Source organism: Oryx dammah, unplaced genomic scaffold (assembly GCF_014754425.2).
Source record: "Oryx dammah isolate SB20612 unplaced genomic scaffold, SCBI_Odam_1.1 HiC_scaffold_2, whole genome shotgun sequence".
Lineage (NCBI taxonomy): Eukaryota > Metazoa > Chordata > Mammalia > Artiodactyla > Bovidae > Oryx > Oryx dammah.
Genome location: NW_024070186.1, coordinates 79,015,896 through 79,037,555, shown reverse-complemented (window position 1 = coordinate 79,037,555; position 21,660 = coordinate 79,015,896). Strand labels below are relative to the sequence as shown.

Below are 21,660 nucleotides of genomic sequence, written 5' to 3'. Positions count from 1 at the left end.
GCATACAAAGAAGTAAGTAATTTTTTCAACACAGTTATTCTCAGTGTCACCAGGGCTTTCCCTGGTGGCTCAGATGGTAAAGAATCTGCCTGAAATATAGGAGACCCGGGTTCGACTCCTAGGTCAGGAAGATTTCCTGGAGAATGGAATGGCTACCCACTCCAATATTCTTTCTTACCTGGAGTATTCCATGGACAGAGGAACCTGGAGGGCTACAGTCCATGGGTTCACAAAGTCAGACACAACTGAGCGACTAACACTTTCACATTTACAATGTTAGAAATTTTTAATGCTCCAGTAAAGACTTGATTTGGGGCATGTGCCTAACTAAGAAAAATTCCAGAATGACAGTGCACTCATTTTTAGTCAGAAGTCTTGAACTGAAGAACCATATCATCTGTGTTGCTATCTGGTTATAGTGACCCTCCTTGAGTACTAAAAACTATCTACCTGCAAGCTGGCATAGAACACACTGGCATCTATTTGTCAAGACTTCTGGAGTTCTTGGAAGTGACAAAATGTGACACAAACACTATTATTTATAGTCTGTCCCTGTTCAATGAAAAGGATCCTTGGGCTGAAGCTGCCAAGGATAGTATTAGTTACCCAACCTGACAATTTCATTTCAGGGTTCTTGTTGGTTGAGACCGAACAGAGCTCTTTAGGCAGTAAAAATCATGAGGTCCCTTAGGACTGGGTCTTTCAGACCCCAACTGCCTCTGGTTTCCGGTAGTGTTTGCACTACACATGTTCTCAGATGGTTTGGCATGACAAACAAATACATTTTATCCACAAGGGGTGGATATACTATGGATGTGGCCAGCTAGCACCTCCAGTCTCAAACCCAATTCATTTGCCTTTCTCACTTTCTTCAACTTTCCCCCCTAAGATTTATTTCTGTTGCTATATGGATATGAATTCCAATATGTCAGGTTCCTGCCTGTCTTCTGTCTATTTGGTCCTTTATTTGATCTGAAACAATGTATCAAGTGATGGAAAGATAGATAAGGAGAAGGAGGGAGAGGACACAACATAAAAGTGTAGAACAAAAACAGTCCAACTGAAATAAACAATTGTCAAATACCTATTAAGTCCACTACTACTCAGTGTTAGACATGGTATTGACTATTTAGAAATAAGTAAGAACTTAGCTATTTAAGTAAGTAAATATAAATACCTTTAGTAAAGCATACAGAAAAGAAAAATAAAACATTATTTGTAATGATAAAAAAAAGCTTTATTCGCTCATTCATTTATTATGCATTTGTAAAGTACATACCATATACACTCAAGGAATAACAAAGTAAGCAAGACTATCTCTCCCCTTGCAAGTTTTATAAGTAGGTTCTCAAAGTTCAGTGTGCATCATAATCTCCTGAAAAATATGTTAAAATATAGGTTGCTGGGCCACAATTCCAGTAAGAGTAGGACACAACTGAGCGACTTCACTTTCACTTTTCACTTTCATGCGTTGGAGAAGGAAATGGCAACCCACTCCAGTGTTCTTGCCTGGAGAATCCCAGGGACAGCGGAGCCTGGTGGGCTGCCATCTATGGGGTCATGATTCAGTGGAGGTTGACAATTTGATCTCTGGTTCCTCTGCCTTTTCTAAAACCAGCTTGGACATATGGAAGTTCACAGTTCACGTATTGCTGAAGCCTGGCTTGGAGAATTTTGAGCATTACTTTACTAGCCTGTGAGATGAGTGCAATTGTGTGGTAGTTTGAGCATTCTTTGGCATTGCCTTTCTTTGGGACTGGAATGAAAACTGACCTTTTCCAGTCCTGTGGCCACTGCTGAGTTTTCCAAATTTGCTGGCATATTGAGTGCTTTTGCTTTAGTTTACTGTTATATAAAACTAAAAAGATAGATCTCTCTCTACTAAGTAAAGCTGTAATACACAATTACCTGTGCCTAGATTTTATCTCTCTTATTTTAAAAGCTGTTTTTTTACCATCTAGATTTTCCCCTCCTTTTCCATTCTCTACCTTAAGACTTAAGAATTCCTTAATTATGTAAACGACTTCTCAGCAGTAAGATATTGTCCTGTATACTATGAGATCTTATTCATTCTGTCTAAACCTCCTCCAATTTTCTTAGCAATCTGCTGAGCTAGTTTTGGAGAAGGCAATGGCACCCCACTCCAGTACTCTCGCCTGGAGAGTCCCATGGATGGAGGAGCCTGGTAGGCTGCAGTCCATGGGGTCGCTGAGAGTCGGACACAACTGAGTGACTTCACTTTCAGTTTTCACTTTCATGCATTGGAGAAGGAAATGGCAACCCACTCCAGTGTTCTTGCCTGGAGAATCCCAGGGACAGTGGAGCGTGGTGGGCTGCCGTCTATGGGGTCACACAGAGTCAGACACAACTGAAGCGACTTAGCAGCAGCAGCAGCAGCAGCAGCAGGGCTCACACAGGCCTGAGAATCAGCATTTCTATCACATTCCGAGGTGCTACCATTGCTCTGTTTTCAGGATTATGGATGGAGAACTACTTGGCTAGACCAATGCTTGTCAGATTTAGTGTTCATGACTTGACTCCACTTGAGTTCTCATTAAGATGCAAATTTTCATTTAATAGGACTGATGTAGGACCCCAAATTCTATAATATTCCAGGTACCTCACTTTAAGTAGTGAGGGTCTAATAAGTGAACAGACACTTGTAAGGATATGTGTACAAAAGACACTATGAACTAAACAGTAATTGAGACAAACTTTGAAGAGAGAGGTTTTTTGCACGGGAGCCTGTAAGAGTGAACATACAGTATAGGTTCAGTGAAGGCTGGGAGTGTGAGAGCAGTGAAGAGACAATAGATTTTGAGCAGAAATAGAAGTGTGAGGTGGTATGATTTGGGTCTGTAATAACTTCAGGTAACGAGGAAGTTCAAGACCCAGTTACGTGGGTCAGTAACTAGAGTGGAACAGAAATGAGAACTCCTCAAGTTGAGGAAGCCAAGGAAATGTGAGCCTATGTTATAGGAAGGACATCAAAAGAATATTGAAATTTCCAGAGTTGGCATAAGTAAAGAAGAAAATGGAGCCAAGCTACAGAGGAGAAGCTCCCAAAGTCAGTGTATTGTCATGGGGTTCAGTAAATCACTTTGATGAAGAGGTTTTGAAAGACACGAAATTGCTGAGTGATAGTGGGTAAACGCTGATCTGAAAACAGTCGTGCTGAACATGAAATATATTAGGTCCATCTCTTGGCCTTCTCAATGGAAAGGCTTTGCTTTTATTGAAGAACAATGGGCAATGTGGGTATTTTCAGGGAAAGAATGGCTTTCGGTTAACACAAGCTACGTGGGGAGTAAAAGGAAAGAAATGTTAAGGTCAAAATATCACACTGGAAAAAGATATCATATTAATAGAGTGGAAACAGGAAAATAGCAGAATTAATTTTGGATAGAGTTGAGAGTACATGAAAGAGGATTACGTTTAAATCAGTAAATTTCTTAACAGGAATTAGGGAATGAAGGGTTTGTAAGTTATTAACAGCAATGGGGGAGCAAAAGTGGAGATTCAAAATAAACAACAAAACAAAAGGAATTAAAAGAGAGTTTTTGAGGTTAAGTGATCTTGAGTTTCCAAACTGCGCAATTTCAGGCTTTCAAGGTTGAATCCCTGTTTGTGAGGTCTTAGTTAGGATGGTTGAAATTCATTTATATCCAGAGGCAGAATAGATTGCTTCCAACATTTTTCCAGGGTTGTTTTAATGGTAAAAATAATCCTTAGAACAGTTCCTCCATTTATTTATTTATTGGTTGTGCTAGGAGGCTTGTGGGATCTTAGTTCACCCACCAGGGATTAAACCCTGGGCCCACAGCAGTCAAAGTGCAGAGTCCTAACCATTGGACTACCAGGGAATTCCCATACTTCCTGTCTTTAGATTCAAACCATTTTTCTAGAATTTAAATAGTTTTTAGCGTTTCTAAACATTAAAAAAAAAAAAGTTAGGACAAAAATCATCCCTACACAGATGCCATGCTCAGTCACTTCAGTCGTGTCTGATTCTTTGCAACCCCATGGACTGTAGCCTGCCAGGCTCCCCTGTCCATGGAATTTTCCAGGCAAGAATACTAAAGAGGGTGTCCATTCCCTTCTCTACGGGATCTTCCCAATCCAGGGATCAAACCTGGGTCTCCTGCATTGCAGGCAGATTCTTTACCATCAGAGCCAGTAACAGTCTACTGAGAATTATGTATGACTATAGACAAATAATGCTGCTGAAATCAGGAGCCTATCTATCTCCACCAGTGTCTAGCCATTGTAACCTGGGCAGATTACAGAGCCTCTCTGTGCCTCAAAGTCTTCATCTGTAGAGTAAAGATAATAGAAGCTATCACCTATACTTACTATGTGCCAGTTGTTGTCTTTAAGTCCTTTGTGAAATTCACTCATTTAATTCTCAAAGCCACTCAGTCAGATAGGTATACTATCATCATGCATGAGAGAACAAACACAGAGATTGCTAGGAGATCTAACTATTGGCAGAGAATTTGATTGGCAGGATTGGCATCTTGGTCACAAAATCCAGCCTCTTAAACGTTATGCTGCTGTCTCTTGGGTAACAATAGATAATACTAGTAAGTACCTCTTAAGGTGATTTGAGAATTAAATGTGTAAAATTAAATATGTAAAGTGAATAGAACAGTTTCTGGTACATAATAAGAATTCAATAAATATTAGGTATTTAGTGGTTTCTGTCATCCTCATTTTCTAAAAATATAGGATTAAAAGTTGAAATCTTAGAAAATTTGTAATTATAATTTTTATAATTATCCTAGTTAATGAAAAAGTGTTAATTAAAGTACATGTCTTCTATTAAATTATCAAACTTTAAAAATAATATCTAAACAAGAACTCTGGAAAAATGTATAGACATACCCTTTTAAAGAGCAATGTTTTCCAAAAACTTGAAAAAGTATATACACTTTTATTTGCCCACCCTCTTACTTCTTAGGTGGCAGCATATTCTGGGTGAAACAGCAAAGTGTTTAGATATAGATAGTCCTGGTTTCAAATTCTGACTCAGATAAAAATGAAAATACAAAGAGTTCCTTCCACATACTAGTTAAGTCATCTTGGTTAAGTTAATTATTTTTCTGAGCATCAGTCTCTCATCTACAAACTGGGTCTCTTGCATTGCAGGGAGATTCTTTACCATCTGAGCCACCAGGGAAGCCAATAGGATTTTAATTCCACTCCTACTACTTTCTAGCTCTGAGGCCTCGGCAAACTTAATTTCTCAGTGCTTAGTTCTTCATTTGTAATACTGTTTGAGTCACCAGGGAAGCCCAACATTGGTAGATTATACAGTAATTTGTATAGATTGAGTATGTGTTTTAGTTTGCTTTCTTTAAATATTTGTTTCATTAGATGATCCCAAGAAAATAAGTAAAAAAGGTGGCTATATACTATTTTTAATTTATAATAGCCATCCTAAATGTCCAATAAAGGAAATAAATGTACTACAATAATTTGTCTTCAGTTCAGTTCAGTCGCTCAGTTGTGTCCGACTCTTTGCGACCCCATGAATCGCAGCACGCCAGGCCTCCCTGTCAATCACCAACTCCCGGAGTTCACTCAGACTCACGTCCATCGAGTCCGTGATGCCATCCAGCCATCTCATCCTCTGTCGTCCCCTTCTCCTCCTGCCCCCAATCCCTCCCAGCATCAGAGTCTTGTACAATGAGTCAACTCTTCTCATGAGGTGGCCAAAGTACTGGAGTTTCAGCTTTAGCATCATTCCTTCCAAAGAAATCCCAGGGCTGATCTCCTTCAGAATGGACTGGTTGGATCTCCTTGCAGTCCAAGGGACTCTCAAGAGTCTTCTCCAACACCACAGTTCAAAAGCATCAATTCTTCGGTGCTCAGCCTTCTTCACAGTCCAACTCTCACATCCATACATGACCACAGGAAAAACCATAGCCTTGAGTAGATGGACCTTAGTCGGCAAAGTAATGTCTCTGCTCTTGAATATGCTATCTAGGTTGGTCATAACTTTCCTTCCAAGGAGTAAGTGTCTTTTAATTTCATGGCTGCAATCACCATCTGCAGTGATTTTGGAGCCCCAAAATAAAGTCTGACACTGTTTCCACTGTTTCCCCATTTATTTCCCATGAAGTGATGGGACTGGATGCCATGATCTTTGTTTTCTGAATGTTGAGCTTTAAGCCAACTTTTTCACTCTCCTCTTTCACTTTCATCAAGAGGCTTTTGAGTTCCTCTTCAGTTTCTGCCATAAGGGTGGTGTCATCTGCATATCTGAGGTTATTGATATTTCTCCCAGCAATCTTGATTCCAGCTTGTGTTTCTTCCAGTCCAGCGTTTCTCATGATGTACTCTGCATATAAGTTAAATAAGCAGGGTGACAATATACAGCCTTGACATACTCCTTTTCCTATTTGGAACCAGTCTGTTGTTCCACGTCCATTCTAACTGTTGCTTTGCCTTAATATGATATAATTCTTATGCATTACTTATATATTTGATAAATACAAAATGCTCAGTCATGTCCAACTCTTTGAGACCCCATGGACTGCAGCACACCAGGCTTCCCTGTCCATTACCAGCTCCCAGAGTTACTCAAAACTCATGTCCATTGAGTCAGTGATGCCATCCAACCATCTCATCCTCTGTCATCCACTTCTCCTGCCTTCAATCTTTCCCAGCATCAGGGTCTTTTACGATGTGTCAGCTCTTCACCTCAGGTGGAAAGTTTTGGAGTTTCAGCTTCAATATCAGTTCTTCCAATGAATATTTGGGACTGATTTCCTTTAGGATGGACTGGTTTGATCTCCTTGCAGTCCAAGGGACACTCAAGAGTCTTCTCCAACACAATGGTTCAAAAGCATCAGTTTTTCAGCACTCAACTTTCTTTATGGTTCAACTCTCACATCCATACATAACGACTGGAAAAACCATAATTTTGACTAGACGGACCTTTGTCAGGAAAGTAATGTCTCTGCTTTTTAATATGCTGTCTAGGTTGGTCATAGGTTTTCTTCCAAGGAGCAAGTGTCTTTTAATTTCATGGCAGCAGTCACCGTCTGCGGTGATTCTGGAGGCCAAGAAAGTAAAATCTCTCACCATTTTGTTTGTTTCCCCATCCATTTGCCATGAAGTGATGGGACCAGATGCCATGATCTTTGTTTTTTGAATGTTGAGATTTAAGCCAGCTTTTTCACTCTCCTCTTTCACTTCCATCAGGAGGCTTTTTTGTTCTTCTTTGCTTTTTGCCATAAAGATGGTGTCATCTGTATCTGAGGTTATTGATATTTCTCCCTGCAATCTTGATTCCAGCTTGGCCTTCATCCAGCCTGGCATTTTGCTTGATATACTCTGCATATAATTTAAATAAGCAGGGTGACAATATACAGACTTGAAGTATTTCTTTCCCAATTTTGAACAAGTCCGTTGTTCCATGTCCAGTTCTAACTGTTGCTTCTTGACAGGCACACAGATTTCTCAGGAGGCAGGTCAGGTGGTCTGGTATTCCCATCTCTTGAAGAATTTTCCATAGTTTGTTGTGATCCACACAGTCAAAGGCTATAGCATATTCAATAAAACAGAATTAGATGGTTTTCTGGAATTCTCTTGCTTTTTCTAAAATCCAACAGATGTTGGCAATTTCATCTCTGGTTCCTCTGCCTTTTCTAAATCCAGCTTGAACATCTGAAAGTTTTCAGTTCATGTGCTATTGATGCTAAGCTTGGAGAATTTTGAGCATTACTTTGTTAGTGTGTGAGATGAGTACAATTGTGCAATAGTTTGAACATTCTTTGCCATTGGAATGAAAACTGACATTTTCCAGTCCTGTGGTCATTGTTGAGTTTTCCCAAATTTGTTGGCATATTGAGTGCAGCACTTTCACAGCATCATCTTTTAGGATCTGAAATAACTCAGCTGGAATTTCATCACCTCCACTAGCTTTGTTCATAGTGATGCTTCCTAAGGCCCACTTGACTTCGCATTCCAGGATGTCTGACTCTACATGAGTGATCACACGATCATGGTTACCTGGGTCATGAAGATCTTTTTTATATAGTCTTCTGTGTATTCTTGCCACCTCTTCTTAATACCTTTCAGTCCACACTGTTTCTGTCCTTTATTGTGCCCATCTTTGCATAAACGTTTCCCTTGGTATCTCTAATTTTCTTGAAGAGATCTCTAGCCTTTCCCATTCTATTATTTTCCTCTATTTTTTGCATCTATCACTTAGGAAGCCTTTCTTATCTCTCCTTGCTATTCTTTGGAACTCTGCATTCAGATGGATATATCTTTCCTTTTCTCTTTTGCCTTTCACTTCTCTTCTATTCTTGGCTATTTGTAAATGTGCATATTTGTATACAGAAAGTTCTTATGTAATTTATATAACAAAATATTGAAATTATTTTATGATTATATGTTAAGTATAAAAATTATGGAGTTAGAAGATGATATGGAAAACAACTGTTTTATTAGATTTGTTTTGCTGGCTTCTAATATTGTTGAGGACATGTCATTTGTCTGATAATTTTTGATATCATTAATATCAAATCACAAGTACTTTTATCTGAATGTTTCATTTGAGAATACCTAAGGTGCTCTGACATTTATCTTCAAAGATCTTCCTTTATCCTGGTCTTAATTCAGATACAGCTAAAAGATCTATGGTAAAAACTGATACTTAAAAACTTTGAATTTTTAAATTTCTTATTATGTATTAATTTAGTAAATATTTACTGAACATTAATGAATATTTTTTCATTCCAAATAAGCTTAGACATTTTATGACTTTATAATTTCCCTTTTTCGATTCCTCCTTGTCACTCCAACCAACAGAATTTATCAATTTATTTAAATATTTGCTAATTTACAAAACTCCTTCAAAATTTGCTTAGCAAACCAGATAAAAAACATTTTTTATAAAATCCATAAGTTACATATTTTGTCAGTTTTACTGGGTGTTTTTCTTTTTGATAGTGGCTATCATAATTTCTCTCACAAACTGCCCTAAATTTACTTTTGCAGAGCAAAGTTTACACTATTTTTTTTAAGTATTTTGTGATATTTAAGCTTTCTCAGGTATATTCTGTCTTCTCAAGAAGTGAAGGTATATAGAACATCTATTTAAAAAAGGAAAATTAGGGAGGGGAAATGATTCAAGATTTTGATGTAAAAATTATATATACATTTTATGTGGAAAGATAAGGTCGGTCCTCAAATGACAGAAGAGCAAGTAGTGATTTCAGAGACAAGACTTTCACTCAGTGAAGACATGATTTAACATAAGGTTCTATCAAATGTGTTAGCGCAAATGTAACACCTAGGATGGCCTACCTTCACACCAGTGCTAACATGAAGAGAAGTCATCCACTGAGAGCTCTTCACTAAGCTGAAAATATTCATTAAAGCCATATCAACCTCTACAAAATAGCTTATGCAGGTGCAAAGACTTATCATGTTAGAAGTATCAACTGGGATGCTGAAAAAATTCATTAGATTGCTTATAAGTTAGTTTGAAAATCCTATAAGAAAATGTCTCATGCATTGCCTGAGATAAGAGGGTTTAAATGAAAAATAAAATGGAACCATACATCTTATTAGCACTTTTTATTTAGGGGAGGTTGTGATGAAAAATTTGGAAGAAAGTGAGCTTTCTCATGGAAAGTTTCAGTGAATAAAATTACACAGTTAAGAAGTGACACTACTAAGCTCAATCATAAAAATGGAAGTTCCCTGAGTCAGAAAGGAAAAAGAAAAGTTAATGCTGAATTTCAAATAAAAATAATTAAGACTTGACTTTTTTAAAGAAGCTCTAAAAATTGAACACCTTGATGAAATGTCAAATGTGTTTGGAGGATAAATTAAATTCAATCAATAATCTTAAGACATAACATACTTAACTTTAGAAACAAAAGTCTCGATCGCAGCATTACCCCTACCATGAATTTGTATGTATTTTATCCAAATCTATACCACCTCAATCTATACCACTATACTTAAAACAAAAGAAAACAAACAGCCAAACAATCAAACAACAACAAAATCCTTACATTAAAAATCTACTCTAGGTAACCATGCAGCTGATTAAATTGTCACAACAATTTTCAGTTTCGTACTTCTCAACTAAAAATGCTTCATCAGTCTTATTATTATGATGCTGGCATTGCCCTCAATTATAAAAGAACTGCTTGAGTTAATGGAAAGTGAGAATGGGTGTTTGCTATTCAACTTGATATATTAAGTTTGCTCATTTGAAACAAAAGGAAAAGGTATAAGAGATTGGAAAGTGGCAAGGAGATTTTTGAGTCCTTATAATTTGACTTCTAAGCTTAATGATTTCATTCTGAACTTCAAAGAGGCTAATTTATAAAAAAAAGAGAGACAGATATAAGTGGAGAATGGAAGGCAAACAATAAGAATTGAGTGACAATCCTCTCCCTCTAAATTATTCCCCAAATATTATGGCTTAAGTAAAACAGAAATGTTAATAACTGTCATTTCCCAAACCTTGAAAACCAAAAAAGTACACATCACCCCATGTCCATGTCTCATCCTATTTTAAATGGAACAAAGTGACTTTCAGAGGTTGGGAAGTGCATAATTACATAGACTAGAGTCTTTGGACTTTGATCATAATTATAGTGCTTTATCCATCCATCACTTGTTGCTTGAGGACTATTTCTTGGTGAATTCTTTAAAGGAGATAGAAACCCTGTCAGGACAAATTTGAGCTGCAAACAGCTAATCAAAAACTTGGCTCTCTTGACTTGAAACAGATTGAAAATTGCTACTTTAATCTCACAATCCATTTGGCTTTTAAGTAAAGTGAGAACATGAAGTCTCTCTTGGGAAAGGCATGCATCTCCCATTGTTCATATCACTGGGCACCTTTTCATGAGCTTCGACTGGGATATTCAGTCCAAGCTCTCCTCCCTGCATTGAGAGGTTCTCAAAACTGGGTGCGTATACAAGCAAATCTTCTGGGGTGCTTGATAAAAATGCTGCATTTTGCATTCCTTCCCCTCATGCTCAGTTTCTCAGAGGGTGCCATCAGTGTAATTGGAAACCTAAAATTAACTGGGAACCTTATAGCACAGAAGGCCTACAACTATTTCCCCCCGACAGATGCTACTAACCAAAGTCACTCTTCCAACTTGCAGCCTTCATGGTGGGTGCTTTGTACTTGCAATTCTCAGGCTGCACATCCAGGCCTTCTACCCTCTCTTGCACCTCACTGTAGTATTTTGATGCATGTAGTTCTTCTCTAAAGCCCTGAGGTCTAGGATTGTATCTTACTCATACATACCGTTTATCTTTCCCACTCAGCACCAAGAAAAACAGATAAAATTCAGCTGTGAAGCTGTCTGGACCTGGGCTTTCTTTTGTTTGCTGGAAGATTTCTGATTACGGTTTCAATTTCCGTGCTTCTGATGGGTATGTTAAGATTTTCTATTTCTTCCTGGTTCAGTTTTGGAAAGTTGTACTTTTCTAAGAATTTGTCCATTTCTTCCACATTGTCCATTTTATTGGCATATAATTGCTGACATTAGTCTCTTATGATCCTTCGTATTTCTGTGTTGTCTGTTGTGATCTCTCCATTTTCATTTCTAATTTTATGGATTTGATTTTTCTCCCTTTGTTTCTTATGAGTCTGGCTAATGGTTTTTCAATTTTATTTATCCTTTCAAAAAACCAGCTTTAGGCTTTGTTGACTTTTGTTATGGTCTCTTTTGTTTCTTTTGCATTTATTTCTGCCCTAATATTTAAGATTTCTTCCCTTCTACTAACTCTGGGGTTCTCCATTTCTTCCTTTGCTAGTTGCTTTACGTGTAGACTTAGGTTATTTATTTGACTTATTTCTTGTTTCTTGAGGTATGCCTGTATTGCTATGAACTTTCCCCTTAGCACTGCTTTTACAGTGTCCCACAGATTTTGGGACATTGTTTTCATTTTCATAGGTTTCTATGCATATTTGATTTCTTTTTTGATTTCTTCTGTGATTTGTTGGTTATTCAAAAATTTAGAGAAGAGCTAACCCCTATCCTACTCAAACTTTTCCAGAAAATTGCAGAGGAAGGTAAACTTCCAAACTCAATCTAATCCCCTAATCCCCCCTAATCCATCACCCTAATCCCAAAACCTGACAAAGATGCCACAAAAAAAGAAAACTACAGGCCAATATCACTGATGAACATAGATGCAAAAATCCTTAACGAAATTCTAGCAATCAGAATCCAACAACACATTAAAAAGATTATGCACCATGACGAAGTGGTCTTTCTCCCAGGGATGCAAGGATTCTTCAATATGTGCAAATCAATCAATGTAATACACCGCATTAACAAATTGAAAAGTAAAAGCCAATGAGTATCTCAATAGATGCAGAGAAAGCCTTTGACAAAATTCAACATCCATTTATGATTAAAAACTCTCCAGAAAGCAGGAATAGAAGGAACATACCTCAACATAATAAAAGCTGTATATGACAAACCCACAGCAAACATTATCCTCAATGGTGAAAAATTGAAAGCATTTCCTCTAAAGTCAGGAACAAGACAAGGGTGCCCACTTTCACCACTACTTTTTGGAAGTTTTGGCCACAGCATTCAGAGCAGAAAAAGAAATAAAAGGAATCCAAATTGGAAAAGAAGAGTAAAACTCTCACTGTTTGCAGATGACATGATCCTCTACATAGAAAACCCTAAAGACTTCACCAGAAAATTACTAGAGCTAATCAATGAATATAGCAAAGTTGCAGGATATAAAATCAACACACAGAAATCCCTTGCATTCCTATACACTAATAATGAGAAAATAGAAAGAGAAATTAAGGAAACAATTATATTCACCATTGCAACGAAAAGAATAAAATTCTTAGTGAACTGTGAACTCCCTGATGTTCAAGCTGGTTTTAGAAAAGGCAGAGGAACCAGAGATCAAATTGCCAACATCCGCTGGATCACGGAAAAAGCAAGAGAGTTCCAGAAAAACATCTACTTCTGCTTTATTGACTATGCCAAAGCCTTTGACTGTGTGGATCACAATAAACTGTGGAAAATTCTGAAAGAGATGGGAATACCAGACCACCTAACCTGCCTCTTGAGAAATCTGTGTGCAGGTCAGGAAGCAACAATTAGAACTGGACATGGAACAACAGACTGGTTCCAAATAGGAAAAGGAGTACATCAAGGCTGTATATTGTCACCCTGCTTATTTAACTTATAAGCAGAGTACATCATGAGAAACGCTGGGCTGGAAGAAACACAAGCTGGAATCAAGATTGCTGGGAGAACTATCAATAACCTCAGATATGCAGATGACACCACCCTTATGACAGAAAGTGAAGAGGAACTCAAAAGCCTCTTGATGAAAGTGAAAGAGGAGAGCAAAAAATTTGGCTTAAAGCTCAACATTCAGAAAATGAAGATCATGGCATCCGGTCCCATCACTTCATGGGAAATAGATGGAGAAACAGTGGAATCAGTGTCAGACTTTATTTTGGGGGGCTCCAAAATCACTGCAGATGGTGATTGCAGCCATGAAATTAAAAGATGATTACTCCTGGAAGAAAAGTTATGACCAACTTAGATAGCATATTCAAGAGCAGAGACATTACTTTGCCGACTAAGGTCTGTCTAGTCAAGGCTATGGTTTTCCCAGTGGTCATGTATGGATGTGAGAGTTGGACTGTGAAGAAGGCTGAGCGCCGAAGAATTGATGCTTTTGAACTGTGGTGTTGGAGAAGACTCTTGAGAGTGCCTTGGACTGCAAGGAGATCCAACCAGTCCATTCTGAAGGAGATCAGCCCTGGGATTTCTTTGGAAGGAATGATGCTAAAGCTGAAACTCCAGTACTTTTGCCACCTCATGGGAAGAGTTGACTCATTGTACAAGACTCTGATGCTGGGAGGGATTGGGGGCAGGAGGAGAAGGGGATGACAGAGGATGAGATGGCTGGATGGCATCACCGACCCGATGGACGTGAGTCTGAGTGAGCTCCGGGAGTTGGTGATGGACAGGGAGGTCTGGCGTGCTGTGATTCATGGGTTCACAAATTGTCGGACATGACTGAACGACTGAACTGAATTGATGTTCCCACTGCTAGGCATACACACTGAGGAAACCCAGAATTGAAAGAGACACATGTACCCCAATGTTCATCACAGCACTGTTTATAACAGCCAGAACATGGAAGCAACCTAGATGTCCATCAGCAGATGAATGGATAAGAAAGCTGTGGTACATATACACAATGGAGTATTACTCAGCCATTAAAAAGAATTCATTTGAATCAGTTCTAATGAGGTGGATGAAACTGGAGCCTATTATACAGAGTGAAGTAAGCCAGAAAGAAAAACACCAATACAGTATACTAACACATATATATGGAATTTAGAAAGATGGTAACGATAACCCTGTATGTGAGACAGCAAAAGAGACACAGATGTATAGAACAGGCTTTTGGACTCTGTGGGAGAGGGAGAAGGTGGGATGATTTGGGAGAATGGCATTGAAACATGTATAATATCATATATGAAATGAATCACCAGTCCAGGTTCGATGCATGAAACTGGATGCTTGGGGCTGGTGCACTGGGACGACCCAGTGGGATCTTACAGGGAGGGAGGAGGGAGGGGTTTCAGGATGGGGAACACGTGTATACCTGTATATCTGTGGCAGATTCATGTTGATGTATGGCAAAACCAATACAATATTGTAAAGTAATTAACCTCCAATTAAAATAAACTAAAAAAATAAAAAATAAATAAAAATGCAAAAAAAAAAAGAAAAATAGATAAGCTCATGGAATATTTTAGTTAAACAAACAAATCAAAACAAAACAAAACAAAAATAGGTTTAAGTTCCATATCTACAATTTGAGGATAAAAACTCATTACCTGGTGACTTAGTTTCCTATTGCAGCTGTAACGAGCTATCACAAACTTGTGGCTTAAACCAACCCAGATGTATTATCTCACAGTTCTGCAGGTTGGAAGCCTGAGACAGATTTTACTGGGTTGAAATCAAGATGTTGGCAGGCCTGTGTTCCTCCTGGTGGCTGTTAAGGAAAATCTGTTTCCTTGCCTTTTCCAGTTTCTAGAGACAACCACTCTTCCTTGGCTCCTGATCCCCTTCCATATACAAAATCCATTGAATCTTCACTCACCTCATATCACTTTGACTTTCTACCTCCCACTTTCACTTTTAAGGAGTCTTGTGATTATATACCACTTGGATAGTCCAAGATAATCTACCTATTTTAAGATCAGCTGATTAGCAGCCTTAATTCCATATGCAACCTAATATCTCTTTGCTGTGTAATATAACATATAATCATGTGTAATATAACATAATTCCATAAAAAACTAAAAATAGAGCTACCATATGACCTGCAATCCACTCCTAGGCATATATCTGGAGAAAAACATGATCTGAAAAGATACTTGCATTCCAATGTTCATTGCAGCACTGTTTAAAATAGCCAAGACATGGAATCAACCTAAATGTCCATCAACAGAGGAATGAATAAAGAAGAATCTAAATCTTCTAAAAAGAAACAATCCAAATAAACTTATAAAACAGAAATAGACACAAAGAATTCAAGAACAAGCTTATCCTTCCAGGGGGAAGGATGGGGTGGGGGGGAAGGATAGATAGGGAGTTTGGGATGGACATGTACAGGCACTGCTATATTTAAAATGGGAGGCCAGCAAGGACCTACTGCACAGCACATGGAGCTCTGCTCAACATTACATGGCAGCCTGGATGAGAGGGGAGTTTGGGGGAGAATGGATACAAGCATATGTATGGCTGAGTCCCTTTGCTATTCACCTGAAAATATCATAACACTGTTAATCAGCTGTATCTCAATACAAAATAAAAAAAGAAGACATGACTATTGCTGGAGACCATTATTTTGCCTACCTCATCTGTCCTGCTGAATTCAAAGTGTTGAATAACACTTTTTTACTTATAAAGTTCTATATGGATCTAATAAAATAGTATGTTTTGTGGTCAAAAGCATTGACTGGGGGAGAGACTTGGATTCTAGGCTTGGTTCTGCTACTATTTTTGTATGTGATTTGGGGTGCAAGTCCCTTAATCTCTTTAGGTTTTAAATTTCTCAATTCTAAAGCAGAAGAATGGAGACAAATCAACATCATGGGGCAGGACTCATAATCATCGTTGTGCTTAAAGATCATATAGAGCAAAATGAAAGCTAGGAATGCCTCCATGAGGACACAGTTGTTGCTGGGAAGGAAACTCTAGTTCACCAGTGTGCTGGACACACACTAGTTGTTGTTTAGTCACTAAATCATGTCCAAATCTTTTGTGACATCATGGACTGTAACCTGCAAGTCTCCTCCATCCATGGGATTCTCCTGGCAAGAATACTGGAATGGGTTGCCATTTCCTTCTCCCTGGGATCTTTCTGACCCAGAAATTGAACCTGCGTCTCCTGCACAGCAGGTGGATTTTTTTTTTTACCATTGAGCCATCAGGGAAGCCCCTATATACACAACAGTAGAACCTAGCAGTACACTAAGTGGATGAATTTAAGAGTTTAGTGGGTTATTATTTAATTCTCAGTGTTTCAGCTATGAACAGTAGACTACAAGTTGTTATCCCTGATTAACTTATTAGGAAATTTTGATTTGGATGGCTTAAGTAGGTTCCATGAAAGTCACATGATCAGTTAGTGGTGGCATTAAGATTATTACCCAGAACTTTTGATGTGCCCTCAGCTGACACACTTCCCTGCCTCTTTGCCTTTTAAATGCACTCACAGTTCAGGAGCTGTGTACAGAATTATAGTACATTTTACTCTTGGCTAACAACAGTGGGTCATAAAGGTCTTTTGGCATTTATTCTTGTGAAAATTATAAGGGTTGGAAGCAGATTTTTCTTGACTACAGTTGGTGACTACATTAGTCCCTGTTGATAAACTGTATCTTTATTTTACTTTATGAATCAATTCTCCCTGCCCTCTGCCTTTCTTCATTTCAAGTACTGATGTAAAAGCTATACAGATTGCAGCATGTTGGCTCATTCCTTTCAATCAGACAGAGAAAATTAGTGATTATGGAACTGGCTAAAATTAATGCATTAGCTGTATTAAAAATGGTTTGCTCATTGAAATGGATGGATACATCCTTAAATAGCATCAAAATTATATTATTAAATGATACATTAATTTTCAAAGTTTCCATGTGTACATAAAGAACCCTATGGGCACAGTTTTCATGTTTCTACTGGATGTGATCCTGAAAGGAAAAAGCATCTGAAAAAAGAGTAGATTAAGAGAGTTTAATAAAGGGACTATTGATGAAGGGAGAAGAGATATGGTATGACATTTTGGACTTAGCAGTGGCTGAAAATTGTTACACCCCTAAGTTTGAAGGAAAAGGAGAGTAGAGAGAAGTTACTCAAACTCAAGATACCCAGACCTGTGGTAAGAGCCCCTGTAGACCTGCAACCTTTAGTGGAAAACCCAACAGAGAAACAGGTAAACATAAACCCCCAATTCATCCTCCTCCTGTCCTTTGATCTCCTGCTAGAGGTACCCACTGATTGAACCCAAGAAAAAACAGAAGAGAAAGGAACTGCTTCATAAGAAAGTCTTCATAAGTCAGCTTCCTGGGGGATTCAGAACAAAAGGATGTAGGATGGATGTGGAGAAGCAAATTGAAGACACTCTACACAAAACTGACTGCGTCTGTCTTTATGAGACTGTATTTGACAAATAAAATGATTCTCCACTGTAAGTTCATTGTCACCCACAGCCCTCCGTGTCCTTTTGGGATATATTTAGAAAGCACAGTTTAAAAAATTGACCTTTAAGCCAGTAAAGCATAAAATTCACAATCAATATGTAATTTACACAGGAAATACTTCTTACTCATCCATACAGTACTTTAACAGTTTAAACATCTTTGAGTAGATGGTGACTGAAAAAACAAACAAAGAAACAAAATCATTTTACTAGTGGTTCAAATTGTAATATGTTTTACTCTCTCTTATTTTAGTCCTCAGCTATCATAATGTTTCAAAATTTAATCTTGATTCCTTTTATCATTTTAACTGGCTAATCTTCAAAATGACCTTTGGAGGAATTCAATCTGTCTTTTAGAATTACTTGGTTAAAGAGATCTATGTTAAAAACAAGGTAACAATTCCAAAACTAATTATGCAAAAAGGCCTAAATTATAATCCAAATGATAAATTAACAAAATTTATTTCCTAAAATGCTAAAATTTAGATTCATTTTGAATATTTACAAATAAAAATTAAACAGACTCATTGATTATGGTTTTAATTTATAAGGAAATGGTATCTTACCATTTGGCTCTTGTTTATCGATTTCTACAATTTCATCTATTTTTTTTTTAAATTAAGGTAGCAGTAAAGTGACAAAACTTGTGATTTGTCCACCTTCTCCTGTTGTATATAGCTTAGTTTCAGTATCTTTCTGTATCTTTGATTTTCAGAAAAGATATTGTAAAAACTACAGTAAATTAGCATCCACATCAGAGCACAACCAAATGCATAATATGTTAATATATGTTCAGGTGCAAAGGGAAAAAAAGCAGAGGGTGAAATCTAAATTTTAATATAGAATGATTACCATCATACTTTGAAATGTATATTAAAACTGGCTTTTGGGGAAATGGCATTAACATTCAGTAATAAATGATAATAGCAGCTCCCATTTATTGTATTCTTTGCTAAAAGGAAATTCATGCATTAAGGTAGCTTACAGCTAAAAATAACAAGAAATCCTGTTCTTTCCTTTTATGAAAATTCTCTTTTATAACTTCTTTCTAAAGACAAGGTCAGGAAAAAGACAAATTTAACTATGTAGATGACTATGATTATGGAATGATTAAATTTGGTCTTACTTAAAATAGATTTTGTAAACTGAGAACTACAAGGATTGTCTGCTTAGAAAAACCAGCTCAAACATATTCACTCCTGAGGAATCAAACAGAATATTGTTTGATTCTTATAGTGATATTCTAGTTATTCATTCATTTATTCCCTAAACAGTCTAGACAGAAAATATAATAATTCAGAACTTGAAATATCTGACAGTGGTTAAATATATGAGGAAAATGTTCATTGTTAAATATGTAAGTATTGTAGAGTTAAACATTACAGCATATCTTGTTCATTTTTGTATTTCCAGTGCCTTGCTCAGAGTAAGTAGACGGTTGGCAAGGAACATTTTTCTTAAGTTTATTTTCCAATTAAGTTTTAATGACAAATGGAAAGTAGATAATCTTACCTAAAACAATTTATTTGGCAAATAAATGTTCGCTGATCACTCTACACCACCATCTCACAGCTGCCCAACATGAACCCTCCTTCCCCAAGAGTGACACTTGCCATTAAGTTCAGAGATTCAGCAGAATTTAAAACATTTTTAAAGTACTATTATTATTTTAAATTTTACAGTCTGTCAAAAATTGAGATGATATTTGCTCCATCAATGGGCAGGTTGGTGGAACACTCTGAAAAGCAATTTCCTTGTGTATTCATATTTACAGGCTTCCCTCATCAATCATTAGAAATACACCTGGACAGAGGTCTTCATGATTGACATGCAGAATGCTAGTCAATAGAAGAAAGTTTCTTCTAGAGCTGAGGTAGATCCAAGCACCCACTTTAAAAAAGATGTCCTCAGGGGACACATTATACAGCTAATGTTTCACCAGAATTATCCTCTTAGAAATATTCTTTCAAAGATTTTATTGAAGTAGAAAATGTTGAGGCTGGAAAAATTTTGAGAACTAGAAAATCTTTAATATTTCTCTCTTTATCCACTCATTCCACAATGCCACTGAAATCTTATATAAGAACATGAATTCTAGAGCCATTCATTTTTGCTACGATTGTTTGCAATGCACAGCAAGGCAGGAATCAAATCACCATACACATTTCTAACTTCAACTTGGAGAACAACAAACTTGCTTTCTCTCTCTTTCCTCTTTCTTCTTTTCTTCTCTTACTCTCTCAACCGTTCCATTCACGTTTCTCCCTTTCTTTCCTTCTTTTGCTTTCTCATACAGTCCACCAGAAATATCACAGGGAAAGAAGTTGCGTTTAAAGCGTTGGCCAAAAAGTTCATTTGGATTTTTGTGTAAGATGTTATGGAAAAACCTGAACGAAATTTTTGGCCAACCCAATACATAGTCTACATTATTGTTTACATGGTAATAACTCATATTAATGAAGAAAGATCACATGGCCTCCTTAACTGCCTGGGCATTTGGACAGTGAGTCCTGGCCAGAGAACCTACTCTGCTGCTGAACTGATTCTCTCCTAGGCACTCGTGGTGAATGACAAGTTAACTCTTTTGGAACCACATAGTTTTTAACAGCCAGAGGACCTCCCTCATTCGTCTCAGAAAATAAAGTATGAAATTCCGACATCAAATCTCATGCTGTTAAATTAACAACATCACACTGCTACATACAACTTGAATATTTCCCATAACTTTATGACTGGAAAAACACTGTTCAGATTTCATTTACCAGTTTAAAAATAGCAGCCTCTAATTTGAAACACGTACACACACACACACACACTGTGCACACTCACTAATATTCCTTCTTAGTGCTAGGCAAACATTACTTCCTATAAGCAGAAATAAAATTCAGGATAATTATAAGTTTTAAAAGTCGGATTTGTCAAAAGATGATGTTTGTTTTGAAACAAGTCAAGAAGAAAATATGCTATAGAGCCAAAATGACAAGCCACAATCTGTTTAGTATAACAATGGCTATTTATCTATTTTTTATTGCATAAATCAAAATTACTCTGTGTTTATTTTGACTTGAAGATCATTCACAGCCTATTACGTCCCTATCCAATGAAATGTCTTCTACTTGGGTGGGTGAGTGCTGAGCCTGGCAAATAGCAGATTTTAAAAACCTTAAAATGGTGTGACAATTTTCTGAGACATTATGGGAAGACTGTCTTCAAACTTTGTTACTTTGTACATTCAGATAGGAACTAAAAAATAAACCTAGAAGAGATGCCCACAGACCATTTTAAGTCCACAGAAAGTGCAAAATAATCTCACTGTGCTCATAAACAAAGAGAGGCTGCTCTTGAATACAGCAGAAACACTCATCATACAAAAGGCACTCCAATTAAGTTTCGATAGAAGTTTATCTCACGTTTAAACTCACCGCTGGATGTAAGGGTCGGGACAGTACTGTAGGGTGGCACACCGTGAAGTTTCAAAATTCATTTCCTTCAACTCTCTTTGATATCAATAAATGGAGAAAAGTATATAACATATACACATATACCTGTGTATACATAGATATCAAGCCAGGAGGCTTAAAGCAATAGGGTCAAATGCTATCAGACATAGACGTGTAGACACTTTCCCCCTTCACACATACTTGAAAAGAGGCGGAGCGTTTCTCAGTTTGAACCAATGAGATTCATCAAGTGATTAAAACACCAGAAACAGGCGAATCTTACCAGCTGGGCATCCTCTCTAAAGTTGTTCTTCCTTTTCTACTACGGCTTTAGAGTCCTTCATGTATAGTGGCCACACTCGTTGGCAATTTGGAGTCATCTCTGAACTTCTGGTCTCTCTGGTGATTGGATGCTGGCATGAATGGCATCAGAGTTTAATTTCAGCAGCCTGGACTTTCA

At 37.4% G+C, this 21,660-nt stretch overlaps 1 protein-coding gene across 4 annotated transcripts in view; it reads right to left on the bottom strand.

The window, feature by feature from the left end:
- Window positions 1-21,412, bottom strand: part of TP63 (tumor protein p63) — a 262,976-nt gene extending 241,564 nt beyond the window's left edge. Inside the window, exon 1 of one of the 4 annotated variants that reach the window (XM_040253139.1) lies at window positions 21,183-21,412. In XM_040253139.1, the coding sequence (XP_040109073.1) occupies window positions 21,183-21,244 (62 nt within the window). In that variant the 5' untranslated portion in view covers window positions 21,245-21,412. The remainder of the gene's footprint in view (window positions 1-21,182) is intronic. The other 3 variants (XM_040253130.1, XM_040253157.1, XM_040253166.1) reach the window with 3 other exon arrangements.
- Window positions 21,413-21,660: the final 248 nt, after the last annotated feature.